General features: G+C 39.7%; 1 protein-coding gene across 1 annotated transcript in view; it reads left to right on the top strand.

Annotated features, from left to right (window-relative positions):
• The window catches only part of LOC310767351 (uncharacterized protein), a gene marked incomplete at its 5' end in the record, with an annotated part of 135,664 nt that overhangs the window by 100,804 nt on the left and 18,031 nt on the right, over positions 1 to 16,829 (top strand). Inside the window, one exon of the mRNA XM_083624217.1 lies at positions 886 to 1,045. Within this exon, the coding sequence (XP_083480343.1) occupies positions 886 to 1,045 (160 nt within the window). The remainder of the gene's footprint in view (positions 1 to 885; positions 1,046 to 16,829) is intronic.

Below are 16,829 nucleotides of genomic sequence, written 5' to 3'. Positions count from 1 at the left end.
GCTGCAATCCTATGTGTAGTTCCTCAGGAGAAAGTTCCATTGAACTCAATGGAAATTACATCCAAGTATCTATACATTAAATTGTGCCATAAGATAATTAGAACAAAGCCAAGATCCTTCCAAGAGTTTAGTTCCTCTACAGGTCTAGCTAACCTTGACAAAGGTTAGTTGCAAATCAGTTAGGATATCAAGGATCAAATGGAGGAGAATGAAAGACATATGCAGATGTGGTTCAACCTAATGAAAAGGGTTCAACATTTCTGCTTCCAACCATAATGATGTGAGTGATTGAATGAATGAATGAATGAATGAATACATATATCTGCCTGACTTAGGAACTTTAGTCAGGTTTCCCCATGCCAGTTATCAGGGAATGGGGATCCAGTTCTCTGCATGACTTATTGACTCTCCTTACAACTAGAAAAATAACAAAAAAATTCAGATTTGGCATTTGTATAATTTTGATGTGATTCATTGCACAGAGATGATAGGTTTTAGCTAATGATGGCATCAGGCAGAACTCACTGGGGAGACCATTCTCCAATCTGGGAGCCACAACTAAAAAGGCTCCCTGAGAGATTTTGTGAGTTATCATCTCAGTCCTTGCCAGAGACAGACAGGCCTCATCAGCATCATAAGCTTCATGAGTGGTTTTGTTGGTCATACATTTTTTAAAAATTGAATTTAAATAAAAGGAATGAGAAAAATAATAATATGGGAGCTAGGTATTTCTCTTCTTTTGTTTGATGTGGTTCCTACTTCAGCGTACCTGTTGAAACTATAATACTTCATTGTAATATTGCTTCCTTATTTTCTTTTTTATTTGTCTAGATTTTGGCAGTATAAGTTTTACAGTAGTGAAGGGTTCTTTTTTCTGCATTTCAGGATGCACAATGAAGGCTGGTTATTGGATATATTCAAAAGGATTCAGAGTGATGAGACAACTTTATTTGTTCCATTTGACTTGGAAATCTCCAACCAAGAGTTGAGCTATATTGTGAAAAAGGCAGAACAGTGGAGAGGAATCAATGGTGAAAAACGAAAAGTGAGTAGAATAATATACCATCAGAGCTTTGCAGCATGTTGGTTTAGGGGTATCTTTAACTTCTTTTTTCATTAAAAGTTGATTCATCTTTGAATGATATAGGGATGTTTGAGGAATTCATTTGTTAATTCTGGTGTGAACTGACCTGATCCACATACCGTATTTACTCGAATGTAATGCACATCTTTTTTGGCCAAACTACGTCGCAAAAATTAGGACGCACATTAGATTTGATGGTGCCAGCAAATACTTTTTGGGTTTCAAGGTTTTGAAAGTTGAAGTGCGCATTAGATTCGATGGCATATTAGATTCGTGTAAATACAGTAGGGTATCATGAAAGTTCAGAAACTGGGTTTATAAATTAGTCAGTGAAATGTCCGGTATTAAGACCAATGGCATTAAAAGGCATGATGAGGACAAGCTGACCACTGAACTGACTCTGGGATCTGGTCAGGGAGAATCACCTAAAGGCATTTATCAGGAATCAGGACATGGGAGAGGAAACTGGCTCAAGGAGGCCACTTCACAGTCCACTTACTATAGAGCAACACACACTTACCTGGTAGTAAGTCTAACTCACCTCAGTTGGACTTTTATCTGAGATGCACTGGGCCACAATGTTAAAGTAGTTAAGTGAACCTGTGAAAGGTTTCAGTTTTCAGGAAATCCCCTAAACATGTAGACCAGCCCAGAAATTTGTTGGTGGGTTAGGTGGGGCATTGGCATTTCCATTATTTGGCTGGTTAATATGGAGGCAGTAGGAGTGAAAAACTAGTAAATGTGGGGATTCTGTCTAATAAAATAGCACTGCAGCTAAAAGGATGCAAAGTCTGTAAAGCTTTAACTGAGAAAGATCAGCAGTTTGTATAAATATATGGCCTCACTTGTCACTGCTATAAACATCTGGTGCTGTTCTAATTATTTTCCAGTTTCTTTCTCAATGAGAGTTTTGACCCTGGAAAACATAATAAAAAGGTGAATGTGTCAATTGAACAAGCAGATACTGTACACTTAGCCATTTGTGAAGTCATTAGTGCCTGAAATTCTCCTTTGTGAATTTGGGGGCTTAATATTCTCTGGATGCTCTCTCAATGCTCAAATATTCGGTGAATATTTTAGTATTTGGAATTTGAAGTCCATTGTTATCTGGTTTAAATGTTTAATATCTGACCATCAACATTTGTAGAAATCAGCATTTGTCAGTATTTAGCACCTGGTATGTAACAGGAGATTGTGGTAGTTTTCAAACTTTCTACCTTCAGGGGAAATTTTATCTTTAGGAAATGCTTTTCCCACATATTTGCCTGACAAAGGACTTCAACCTCTTTCAGAATAAACTCAGTATGCACTCAGTTCACCATAAGAGCTTTCTAGGAAAGATCTAGGAGATTACAGGAGAGTTCAAGGATGTCCATATTTTTAAGAGAGGAGCAAAATGAAGCCAGGAAATTCAAGCCCAGTCAGCCAACTTCAGTTTAGATCACAATACAACCACTGGGTTGCATCCAACTATGGATGTTCATTAATTTCAATGAATCTACTCTGAATAGGACTAGCATTAGCTACAGTTCAGCATCTGTCATCTGAAGGGCAACAAAATCCCCAATAAGAACTATCTTCTCTTATTAAACCAATCATATTAAACCTTCTTTCTACTTTGTATGTAATGATAGTTCTGTGAGTAGTATATATTAGTGATGGGCAAACTTACCTTGTCACAATCCAATGGTGCAAATTAACATGAAAACTATCGCTTCTCGGCCTTTTGGCTAAGATCAAGTGTAGCAAATTAACATGAAAACTTATTTAGTTCAAGTATTTAATGAATTCACATGCCACTGTTCAAATATGCACTCTTCCCATGGTGGTTTGCAGCATACACAAATAATATATGTATAAGATACCCCAAAATGCACTAATAATAATAATAATAATAATAGCAGGATAAAAAAAAATTAGCCCGAAGCTCTCTCTCCAAGTACTTTGGATGACACCAAAGAATATCTTGGAAAAGTAGCATGTGTACTATATAGCATATGGCAGGACTTGTTCATTTCCATCTCACTGTCCCAGGAACTTAGAGTGACAGGCAGGTAATGAATGAATGAATGAATGAATGAATGAGGAAACATCTGAGCATGTGCAAAGATGGCAGAGACTAGCTGCTTCGTCATTCAGGCTATATCGATTAACTTGCAATCCAGCTAAATTTTAAATTACAAAAAGTTCATTGGACTGAAGTCGAGACTGATAAACTTTCAATATACAGCTTACAAACTGACTTAATATTCACTTTTGGCATAGCTTATAACAAATTCCAGAAAGTACATACATATATAATTTTATTTGTATGCTGCATTTCCTTAGTTAAAATCACACTCAAGGAGACTTACAATGTGGCAAAAAAATGCTTCATTAAAAAAATAAAATTGTCATAAACAATAAATAAAACATAAAAGTACACAACCAAATGAAACAATTTCCCCAAAATATTAATAAGATCTAAAATAAAGATACAAAAAATTAATATCATAAAACAGCAACTGCCCCCTAAACAATACCTCACCAAAGATTCTGTTCAGTTGCTTCAGCTTTTCGCAGCCAGGATGGTCTCTGGCCTTGCATCAGCCTCAGCTTTTGTAGCTGGAGTAAGTCAGGGCCCTGCCATCTAAGACCAGTTGGAAAAAGCCTGCAAAGAAGGCATCATGACTTCCAGGACTCACAACCAAGCTGGAAATTTGAAAGAAATCCTGTTAGAAAATCCACCTCAGATGAACTTTCCCCAGAACAGAGCACAGCTCTGGAACCTCCTCTAGTCTGAAGGACAAATCTATTTACATCATTACAAATCTATGGACACTGATCTTGACCTTTTCTGTTCCTTCCTTGTATTTATTTTATTGATTTATATCCCATCCTTCACAGCTTCCCAGGGCAGCTTGATTATTGTGCTCAATAATGCATGACTAGGTCTTATTTGGAAGCAATCCATTGTGTGATGTTCCTGAACAGACACTGTGAAAATCTGTGTTTCCGGAGCATTGGAAAGTATGGAGGTGAAATAAGGAAGCAAAGCTCCATCAGCATCCACAGTATTCTCCCTTTTGTTCACATTCCTTCTTTGGATCCTTCCCTTCTCTGTACCTTGAGACCCTCCCCTAATACCAATGCAATTCTTGCAGTGCTGAAACAACATCTTGTTTTGGAAATCTTCCATTGCTGTTGCTGCAGCAGCTTGTGCCTCCCATAATAAGGTTCCCAGGGCAGCTTCTTAAGGACAGAAAACCCCTCCCTATTTTGGACATCCTTGTTTACATATAATACCTTTATTCTCGCACCAAAGTAAACTTCATGAGACACACAAAACACTCCACATCTCTGCTGACGTCAGGAGGAGGACTTGCCCAGCACTGCACAACTTCAGTGGCCGCAGCCCTTCCTCTTTTGCCCTCAGGAGGAGCCTGCCTTTGATTCTATGCCACACTTGGCTTGTTGGTTTGGCCTCCTCTGCCCTCTCAAACTTGGGCCCCCTGATAAGGAATATTGATGGTGCTGATGACACCTTCGCCCCCTAGAATTGGTGCACCTGTCTACAGGTAACAAAAGAGGTCACTTCCTTCCATGAGAAACAGTGGGCTCTGGAGTGCTGAACCAAGGCTGGTGGATTTTAAGCCAACACAACACCAGTAAGGGGACTGTGGATGTCGTGGGCACAAGACCAGCTTAATTTATGTATTAAATATTGGGATTTGGCTGAGAGTGGGGCGAATAACTGCCAAATCTGAAATAGAGTTAGGCAAGGACTAATCAATGGAATATGAGCAAGTAAATAAGTAGTTCAGGCCACAATCCTGTGCACACTTACCTGGGAGTTAGTCCTATTTGATCTGATTGGTCTTCTGTATAGGGTTACATGTCATGCCTTGTTGATTTCAATGGGATTTTCCTGTGTCTCTGGATTATTTCTTGCCCTTATCTGCTTGCTTCTGATTTTTATTCTCTAGATTTAAAAAATTGCCTTGAAACAGCATACTTTAAAATATGCTTAATTTCCTTTTATTAAACTGATAAATGCAGCAGTCGAGGATACATTTACAGTATAATGAGAATTTAGGGCTTTTCTATTTCATAATTTTTACATTGTTCAGACAAGCAATTTGTCATTGGCAGAAAGACAGCCATACCATAATTTTCAAAAGTATTTTTAGCCATCCATTAAATAGGAAAAAAGGTCACTTTCTGTAGTCAAGAATCACTCTATTAAAGTAATTTGCCAACATGCAAATGTTGTCACATTCCCATCATTAAGTATTTATCAAAAGGGGTTTTTTTATATAATTTTTACGAGAATATATATTAATAAATGGGCAGCTAGCAGCTGGAACTGGAAGTCATATTTTGCAACTCTAATTTTTTTACATCCTTAATTAGATAGCATAAGGTTGATATGATTAGGTCAGGATGAAGTGTTTTTCATTAAACCAAATTTTAGAAGTTGTATTCATGATTCACCCTTGCAATTAAATAATGGGACAATGAATTTTATATCATTGACCTAATTATTCCCCCATGGAAATGTATACATTTAATCAATGTGTGCCTTAGGACCTTCATTAGCAACAATGGGATAATAATATTTTGAAGTACATAGATTGCATGTCTACAAATGTATTTGTGTTCTAATTGTTGGTGAATGAGGTGAATATCGAATGGGATTTCAGTTCGAGACCAAATTCATTTACACTGTAATTGTCCTCATGCCTACTCAGATGTAAGTCCCACTGAGTTCAATGGAACTTAGTCCCGGGTAAGTGTCTGTAGGATTGCAGTCTCACTGTGATGCATATCATGGAGTAACCCTAAACATATATGACCTTCATTTGTCAGCATGCCTGAACTGTGGCATTTAATTCCCCATTCATACATCTTCATGTCACATGAAAAGTAGCTAGGTTGTCTACCAGTTCCCAAGGCTGTTACAGGTATCGACACCTTGAACAGTGATGGGGAAGCTGCGACCCTCCTAATATTTTTGTTGTTTAGTTGTTTAGTCATGTCTGACTCTTCGTGACCCCATGGACCAGAGCACGCCAGGCACTCCTGTCTTCCACTGCCTCCTGCAGTTTGGTCAAACTCATTTTGGTAGCTTCAAGAACACTGTCCAACCATCTCATCCTCTGTCGTCCCCTTCTCCTTGTGCCCTCCATCTTTCCAAACATCAGGGTCTTTTCCGGGGAGTCTTCTCTTCTCATGAGGTGGCCAAAGTATTGGAGCCTCAGCTTCAGGATCTGTCCTTCCAGTGAGCACTCAGGGCTGATTTCCTTCAGAATGGATAGGTTTGATCTTCTTGCAGTCCATGGGACTCTCAAGAATCTCCTTCAGCACCGTAATCCAAAAGCATCCCATTATCCCAAAATACTGGCAAAGTTGGCTGGGGCTGATAAGTGCTGAAGTCCAGCAACATTTGGACTGCCACTGCTGCATACTTGGACAGAGAAGGGAAGGACTGAGGCAGTGGTGCAGTCAGGGTGCTGCAAATGCACTGGTGGCGTCAATCCAGTGCTCCTGCTGGCATGTTTGCACCATGCCAAACCTTGCTGCCATCTTGACTTCTCCCTGTCTCCATTCTCATATGCAGTTGCACCTTGGCTGAAGGGAAGTCAGGCAAGTGCATGCAGCTGGATCCTAAGCACTTTTGTTGGAACTGAATCTCATTTGGTTCCATGGAGTTCCTAGTAAGTCTTATCATATAATTTTCTTGGGAGTAACTTTGTTCAATGAAAACACTGAGATGAACCTGAAAATATCAGTGCCTCAATTCAAAGCATAAGCTCTTCATGTATGCAGAATTTCCAACTCAGTTTCTTTGAAATCCTTGAACGATATGGCTTGAACGTTGCCTCCTCAAAGTTAACAGGACAATTGCTCCTGGAAATGAGACTGATTCATGAGACTAGGGCTAATTTTCTAATTCTAAAATGATATTATAGCAAACCATAAAAAATTAGCCGGCAGTAATATTTTTGAAAAGAAAATATATTTGTAATTAGGTTGAACACACAAAATTACTTGGGGGCCTATTATCGACACAATTTTTGGCACTTTACACTAATTTGCATTTATTACTCTCAGGCCAACTTGTTAATATGTTAATAAATAAGTCATTAATATATGTTATTTAATTGCCACCTATTTATTCCTCCTCCATAATGCATTAATTACCTGTTAATAGTTAAGGGCAAAATCATTGCATTGGAAAGGATCTAATGTTGCCTTCCATCGTTCAGTTGCAAGAGATATCCTTGTGATAATCAAGGCCAAAGAATTCAATATGGCTTTTCAAGGATTTGGAGAACTTAATAAATGGGTCCTCCAAATCTACGTTGGGCATGTTCCATGCAAGTATCCAGACAGGGTACTGATTTTTCTACTGCATTTTTTCCTCTTTTGCTGCCAATGGTGCACTCCAGCTTTTGTTTAAGAGAGGGAGGGAGGGAGGGAGGGAGGGAGAGAGCACATCAGGCTCCTAGCAGTGATATTTGCAGAGAAAAACCGAAACCCTAAAAATAAAGAATGCAATGCTTTGCCAAGTGCAGTCAATCTTTATTTATGGATTTCACCACTTTGCAAAAAGAAATTAGAAAAGGAATGCCATCACAACTGAATAAAGTATTACAAATAATTTAGAATCAAAAATTAAAGCTATGCAAAAATAATGTACAGCAAAAAATATTACCCTTTTTAAAAAATAAATCATTTGGTTATTTTCATTTAATTTTTGCAGCAGCGTAGGAAATGTATTTGCTGAATATGCAACCTTATAGAAAAACCATATGATTTTCTTGTTAGCTGAACTAGATGGTTTCCCTTTTCAATCATGGGACATAGGCGTGGGGCAAAGGCATTTTGATCCAAGCAAAGCAACGAAAGTCACACACCAACATGGTGCCAGGCACAATGTAGAGAAGGGTTTGCCCTTTGGGTTCCCTCAAGCATGCTGCCATCTTTGCTATATAAACAGTGACACTGACCCCTTAAAAGTAAGGAAAGGGGGGGGGCGAGGAAAAGAAAATGAAAACCATGATTATAAACAATCAGCCACTAATATTAGCTTTCATTTCCCTGTGGCCCAGTAATCAGAAAAAGTGAATATCTTTAAGAGGTGGGAGAGTAGCTTTGAGTGGCACCTGGAATTAACTAGACCGGTGTGGCAAAGATCTCTGCCATTAAATTCTTGGTTCAAATTCTACAAACACTTCTCCTTTTTTCTACATCTGTGTATAAGGGAAAATAGAGATTAGGAGAAGAAAATTAAATGCAGGCTGGACAAAAAACAAGATTCATTTGCCCATAAAACATGTTAGGAAGTTTAAAAAACATTTTAACAGATGTGCACACACAAAGGACTACTTTAATCAATTATCATAATGAAGAATGAATGTTGCCCACCAGTAACCTAATGGAAACAGTCTTGCAGAAAGCAGCTGCTGTTTGACTCTGCACAGTCCTATGTTGGTGGCATGATTTTCTATTTTATGAATAATAAGGAAGGGAACAGAATAAAACATGGCTTAAAAATGGGTGTATAAAATACTCCAAGCCATTGATTCCTGCATCCCCAGATCAGATGATTGCATGGTAGTATGTCAGTGGAAGAAAAATAAATATGAGTGTGTGTGTGTGTGTCAGCAAGAAACAGCTCTCAGGAGCTGCTCACAGCATCCTTCACTTTGCCACATGATATCCAATACAATGTGCAGCCGTTCCACACTACAAACTCTGGCAAAATGAAATGTCTTGGTGAAACAGAACAGGGTTTTGTTTAGGGGGGGGGGGGGAATTGTGAACTTGATGTCGATGGAGATATTTTCATTGCTTGCCACTCATTTAAATTTAAGGAAAACTATGAAAATCTTAGGAACATTTAGGTTTCTAAAATTTGCTGGTGATCCTTGAAAAAAAAAATACTTGAAAATCCATAATGAGCACATTAATTATGTAGAAGCAGTGATGCAGAAGAACCTAATTAATTGTCGTCTTGTCAGCCTTCTGATTCCCATACCTGGAAGGGAGGTGTTAATTTCCACAATACTTAGGCATATATGCAAACTGTTTCACCAGAGCACTTTGAGTGGTGGCAAAGGAGAAACGCACTCTTCTGTCATTTTCTCTCTCCTCTGCAGTAATTAATGGGACGTTCTGTTGACATGAGCTAATAGCTTTTGATCAGGGCCTGCCTGTCTGTTGGGCAAATGAAAGATTTGTTCCAGTGGTGGAGGCAGCAAGCATACCTGGGAGAACATGTAGCCATTGCCAGTGCTGATGCCAAAGGCAGCCAAGCCCCAAGAAGGGGAGACCCATTGATTACATCTACTGGTCAACAATTATATGCTAAATTGGTCCCCTCCCCCATTTCTGGATTAGAAGGTGAGGCCTGGTGCTGCAGGACTTTGCGAAATGGGGTGCAGATGCATACTCAGATCAAGGTGATAAAAGGATAGGGCCCTGGTGGGACATGGATTTAGAGAAAAATGGGAAGGGGGCAATATATGCTACTGAAGGATGAATAGGTATGAAAGAAAACATTAGTGCAAAATTACAACAGGAATAGCATGCCAGTAAACTACTCAGTGACAGGCTTCAGGGAATCCGATCCCTCCCACAGTAGGAAGTCGATAACAAGAAGAGTTCTTACCAAGTCCTTTATTCCATATTCACAGATAGAGGCTTTGAAAAGTGCCTCTCCATTGCAGTAATGGCGTTGCTCTGAGTAATCTCCTCCACCACTTGGCTGCGTAAGGCCCTTTGTCTGTTTGCTTTCTGCTCTCTCACTGGTCCTAGAAGAAGGGAGGGGTCTGGAATGCTTTCTAATGATAACGTGTCAGCCAGCAGTTCTGGCTCTGCTGCTTCCCCCTCCTCTCTTTCCATTATCTCCCAGCTTTGTCCTTTTTCTGTCTCAGAGTCATGACCTTCTGCAAACCACCATTGTAATTATACTGTCCTCCTCTTCTTAGGAAGGTTCAGGAGGAGGGGGCGGCGGCCTCCACCATTCCTCTTCAGTCCAGTCCCTGACACACAGGATGATTCACCTATTTGGGCTGCATGATGTGTGACTTGTACCCAGTGGCTACTCATTCCATTCCATTTCTCAAGGTTGAATTAGATATGTATGACAGAAGGAAACCTGAGGAGGATGACATGCATAGAAACACGACATATTAAAGGTTTTGATCATGCCCCCTTCATGCTGGAATATAAGGGTTCAGGCAATCCCTGAGGTATCCCAGAGCTAAGTTGTTCAGGGCTTTGTAAATCAATACAGGACCCTTGAACCTGGCTTGGTAGCAGATGGGCAGCCAGTGCAGCTGTTTTAACAATGCTGTCTCGTATTCTTGATCAGAAACTCCCATTGGCAATCTGGTTTCAGCATTCTGCACCAGCTGGAGCTTCCAAACCAAGCCAAAGGGCAGCTCCACATAGAGTGTGTTACAGATATCTAGCCTCAAGGTAACCAATGCATGGACTACAGCACTACAGCAGGGCTGGCCCAAGACATTTTAGCACCTGAGGTGAACCACAAAATGGCACCCCCTCCATGCCAAAGAAGAAGGAATGAGTGAAGTTCTGCATCAGGCACAAGGGAGCAATAAAGATTGACATCAGAATCTGCTGCCGTTGTGGCTCCTGGTGCCTGAAGCAGTTGTCTCACCTTGACTCATGAGTGGGCCAGCCTTGGACTACAGTCAGGCTATCCCTGTCTAGGAATGGTCATAGTTGGCAAACCAGACAAAACTGGTAAAAGGCACTCCTGGCCATAGAGGACATTTGGGCCCCTATTGATAAAGTATCCAAGAGTGCCCCCAAACTATGCCCTTGCTGCTTCAAAGGGAGTGCAACCAGAACAGGTGACTTGCCAATTCTCATAGGTTATGATTTTGATTTTGAGTATCTTCTTCACGATGAGCTACAGTTCTTCCCAGGCTTTAAGATGTGCTAATAAAGTCCTGCTCCGAATTTCAGTGCTTACTGACTTTAGGTTGATTTATTATTATCATTATTTTTTAAATATTTTTATTAAGTGCAAATTAAAAAAAACATACATATTCACAGCAAAAGAAAATACAAAAGAAAGAGAAAATACATCTAACCAAGGAAAAACAATTAGAGAAAGTTTTGTCTCTTTTCATATTTACAGTTATTTATACCTCTATAAAATGCTGTTCACAATAAAGCAGTGAAATGAAAGATAAGATATCAGGGGGAAAGAAAAAAAAAAGAACAAAGAAAGAATAAAGAAGTGAAAGAAAAAGATCATTTTAGGTTGATTTAAAAAATGAACAGGCCTTTTAGTGTGTGAGCTCCAGAATGATGGAATTCCCTTCTCCCATAGTGTTGGATAGCAAGCTCTTTTTCGTTTTCATTTTCCTTCCTTGTTTAAGAAAGGAAAACACATATGTTTAGGCTGTGGGTGTACAAACACCCAACAGCTTGACCTGAGAGTGAATCCAGCCTTTCATGTGCTTTGAAAGTTAAGATAGCTGTGCCAGCAGGACGATTCTGCCAGCATATTTTCCTACTGGGATTTATGGAGTGGGGATGAAGTAGAAGAATCACTATGATCCCTAGTGGTAAAAGATGTTGCCAGCATCACCACACTAATAGCATGTTCTTCACTTTCCAGAATATTGAATGGGAAGGAGAGATGCCTGCTTGCTTCTCCATCATAAGCTCTAAGACACATTCCCCCCCCCCTGTTGGGAATGGGATGGGATGGGATATAAAGGTCAGTGGAAGCGAAGGGTGGAATTGAAGTAGGGAGCCCACTCAAAATAAACTACACATGTCTTGATTCCGCTCAAAAGAATTACAGAAAGGCTGCTCAAATTAGTTTAGGCACACTTTTGGAAAAACATACCCCTTCTATATTTATGTCTAGCCTTTGTGAGCTTGAGTTGTTAGTGTTAATTATTGTGGATTTCAGCACTGCTATCCTAATAGCTTTTCTGAACTGTTTAGCCACCTTGAGAACCGTTGGTTGAATGGTGGTCTAGAAATAAATAAATGGGTTTCTGGTCTTGTATGAAGACCACTTGTGATCATGGACAAACCTTGAAAATCTGCATCGAAAAACATTTAGTCACAATTCTTCTTTAGTCACAATTTTTTCAGGTGTGCCTGCCATCAGATGCTTGGAAGAAATAGCTCAATGAAAATCAGGGTTTTGCTTGCTTGCTGTCAAGGCTATAGAAAACAATCCATTGCATTTGCTCTCAGGGTGGGACACTGAACACATTTCATCCAATATCATCTTACTTACATTAATATTTGATTCATAGGCATCCTGTCCACAGAGATTAATTAGCAAGCAGGTCTGAAGTGTGCAAGTGAAAATATGATAATTAGTTTTCTGACAATGCTAACATTTCAACACTTCAGATTGCGTGATGGTTTTGCATTTAAGAAAAGCAAGCAAATCCCTCCCCAAGCAGACTTCTGTTGGTTTGACATATACAGTGGTACCTTGGTTTACCAACTTAATCCATTCTGGAAGCCTGTTCTTAAACCGAAACCGTTCTTAAACCAAGGCACGCTTTCCCTAATGAGGCCTCGCGCTGCTGGTGCCCTTCCACCGTTCGGATTCCGTTCTTAGACTGAGGTAAAGTTCGCAAACCGGGACACTACTTCCGGTTTTGCGGAGTTTGTAAACTGAATTGTTTGTAAACAGGGCTGTTCTCAAACCGAGGTACCACTGTAGACATGGAGGCTCAGCCTGGCAGAGACACCTCCTAGGCAAGCCCCACTGAAGAAGAAGAAATGCCCCTCAGTAATTGTGCTCATTGTCAATATTAACTTTCTTAGGTCTAATAATGTTCTTCTTTAAGGCTGCAACCCTGTGCATATCTACATGGGAATAAGACCACTGAACATGGTGAGACTTACTTCCCAGTAAACTTGCTTAGGGATCATGTAATATTATAATTCCGTATATTATTTTCTCTCCTTTCTGTACTAATCTCCAGTAAACAGGGAAATCCCTCAGGATATTTTCTGTTTTAAACAAAATATTGCTGGAACTTTAGAATCTAAGTATAAAAATAGCTAGTCTCCCACTTTTAATAGATGCAACTTTTGGAATTGATTGTTCTAGCAACTGAAAAGCCAGTCCAGGGTCCATTAGGTCAATGGTTCAAGTATTACATCATGGACTATTATAATTTCATATATTACATTGTTTCCCTCCTGTGTGACAAAGCCACCAATGAACCATTATTAAATACCTTAGGATATTTTGTTTCTATTTGTTTTACCAATGTTTTAAACACTTTGGAATCCTTATATAAAGATAGCTCATGCATATGTGTTTCTGCACATGCCAATCTATCATTAAGAATGCTTGGAATCCTGCCTTGCCTGCCTTTTCAGAACCTGAGTTGGTAACCAGAATCTCTTAAATTTGATCAAAGACCCAAAGAGAAGCATATCGTGGGTCTTAAGAATTCCACCACGTTCTTTGAAAGACAATTGGTACTAGAGCCACTTGTTATTTATTTCCATTAATAAATCACAACCTGTAAATCTCAAAGTGATACACACACACATGTTCAAATGTAATTCAGATAAATTTGAGATTAAAAAATCTCGCTAAAGGCTTGATGAAAAAAAGAAGGTGCTCAATAATTGTGAAAAAGGCAATCTAGATGGAACTTATTTGATCTGTGATGGGAGGGAGTTCCAAAGGTATGATTCCTACATCGTAGAAACAGGCTTTCTGAAAAGATGCTACCTGCATGAGTGTGGTGTTTAGCTGAACCATTAGAAACAAGATTGTAAAAAGAGGAATATTTAGCTCCCTCTGAGTTATGGCTATATCCTGATGAGGTTGAGGACAACTGTTCATCTCCTTTAAAATGTTTCTGGCCATAATACAGGATGGCATCATAAATAGATTGAGCAAGCTGCAAAGTAAATTATTTGAGAGTTTGGAACAGGCAACTCTAAAATCCAGTGAATCCCAAATTCTTGAATTTAAACAGATTTAGGGCTGTTGAAGTAAATCAGAATGCATACTAGCATTCCAGGCAAATGGGGCTATGGATTGGGCTGTCAGAAGCTTTGGAAAATATTAGCCATGTACAAAGCAGCATTAGTGATATACACAGCAGCATTTAACTGAAAGATCTGGAGCACATTCTAAGTTTTCAGATAGCTAGATGTTTCGATAAACAGAAATGCTGATTACCTGAGATGGGAGACATAGAGATGTATGGGCGGCAAAAACCGAATTCGGATAATGATTACACATCCAAGATCAAGATTTGCATAAAAGAATAATTTGTAGAAAAGTGAAATATTCATTTGAAGTGAAAGGCACAAGGAATTCTGTTTGTTTGCAAAAATAAAGACAGCCCCAGGAATGTGTATTGTCCATAAGAATGAGTGAATCTGTCAGTTTCATCTGCTCTACGTTTCTCATTTTTCTAATCTTAAATTCACTTCTCCACATTTCACAGTTTGTGATTTTTTTAAGAGTTCTCATTTTTAAAAAATGTGTGAATTTTTTTAATGCACACATTTTATATGCAATTTTACATATGTACACACAGCAATTTCACCTGATATCATGCATCTCTGTTATTTTCACCAATGTATGCATTTTTAATGGATATCTTACCCTGGCATATGCATTTTTGCACCTATTACTTGCATCAAGAGCTGCTTTGCAAAATTTGGAGAAGTGCGGATTTCAAAGGAGAACTGTCTTTCTGTTTACATAATGTTTCAGAAAGTATGAATTAGGCAGTTTGGCCCTTAAATGCAAATTAAATCAAATGTCTCCCCCATCCCACTTTGATTTCCACTCTGAATTATAGTCCTTCATACAAAGATGAGAGTATGAAGCAAAAAGAGGGGGGCACTTTGTAATCATGAAAAGTCACATTAGGATTTTAGCTTCCAGTTTCAACCTTATCTTTTAACCTGCTTAACCATTGCATTAGACTGCATTTGTTCTTCTGACAATTTGACCGTGACAATATTTCAGAGGAAGTTACCTGGGTAAGCAAGCTCCCATATTTGCATTGAAACAAGCAAGGAGAATACACAGTGTAAGATCTCATTCAGGAGCATTATTCAGATTAGTGACTACATTCCACGCGTCTAACCTTGCAGCTGTCCAAAGGGTTAGGTGGGCTTAACATGAGTCTGCAGGTTTTGTCTGTGGTCTGGTTTTAATGAACCTTGAAAAAGTTGCCTGAGGTTGGTAGGTCTCCTGACAAATATTAAACAGCTGGAATAAACAAGCTGTTCTACTCGAATGCATAAAACACCCCACATTTTGTTCTGCAAGAAAAATAAAACAAGCAAATGGGTGATACACCGTATTCTGACAGGCTTGGCAGTAAATTCAAAGTAGAACTCTTGCCTTTCCAGGGCAGGAAAACTTTATTTCACTCAAAGCTCATCAGCTTCATTTAAATGAATGAATGAATTGAATTGGTACCGTTCCCCTTTAATTTACCTTGTTCCTAGAGAGTTTAATAAGGGCATTAGACTATGGCAAGTGGAGTGCAGTTCTGTGTCGGTTGCCTCAGAAGTAAGTCCATTGTGTTTAATGAGGCTTCCTCCTTAGCTAAGTGCAACCCTGAACATTATTAAGGACCCCTGAACATTATTAATAGAGAGTAAATCCCGCTGGGTTCTGTGGGATTCACTTGGATGCAAACATGCCTAGAACAAACATGCCATCTCGTCCAATGTCATCTAGTCCAACCCCCTGCGATGCAGGCATCTCAGCTAAAGTATCCATGACAGATGGCCATCCAACCTCTGCTTAAAAACCTCCAAGGAAGGAGAATCCACAACCTCCTGAGGAAGACTGATCCACTGTTGAACAGCTCCTACTGTCAGAAAGTTCTTCATGAGGTTTAGTTGGAATCTCCTTTCTTGTAACTTGAAGCCATTGGTTCAAGTCCTACCCGCCCCCCAAGAGCAGGAGAAAACAAGCTTGCTCCAACTTCTATGGGACAGCCCTGCAAACGAGATTTGGTGAGCCTTATGGAAGGCCTTAGAGTTGATTCAGAACTGTAGGCCACCCGCTTTCTTCTTGTCCAGGCTGTTAAATGCTTGTAGTCAACTGGTTACGCCTGGATTCTACCACAGTTCCAAAACTGGGTAAGGAATGTGTATATATCGCCCTCCAGCTGTTTTGGGACTACAATTCCCACCATCCCTTGCTAACAGGACCAGTGGTCAGGGATGATGGGAATTGTAGTTCCAAAACAGCTAGAGGGCTGAGTTTGGGGGTGCCTGGTATACATTATATGTGTGTATGTATGTACCTGTTACCTTTATATTGTGCAATTCCTCCAAAGAGCTCAAGGCAGAATACATTCTGCCTTCTCATCTTATTCCCCAAAACAGCCCTATGAAGTTGGTCAGGCTGAGGCCCAAGGCCTTCCCAGCCTTCACATTCTAACCAGTATGCCAAACTTGCTGCTACAAAAAGCTTCATGAAAAGGAATGGAAAGAACCGTTTCGGAAACAATTGTGTGAATCAGATATCCATGAACATTGTTCCGCACATGTGATGCCAGTGTTTGAGAAGACAAAATGGTGAAGCTGAGGGGGAGGTCCAAGTGGAAGCCTTTTTATCCCCACCCTCCACAAACATGGTTTCCCCTTGAGCTTTGGGTCCTCAGTTTGTTCCTATCTGTTCCCTCAATTCCCCCCTATTAACATTTCAGCCCCCTTCTTGAACACATGCCATCGATCAAGGGTCTTGTTA

This window comes from Podarcis filfolensis, assembly GCF_964270895.1.
Source record: "Podarcis filfolensis genome assembly, chromosome: 7".
NCBI classification, from domain to species: Eukaryota; Metazoa; Chordata; class Lepidosauria; order Squamata; family Lacertidae; genus Podarcis; species Podarcis filfolensis.
This window is presented reverse-complemented; position numbering and strand designations above follow the sequence as displayed.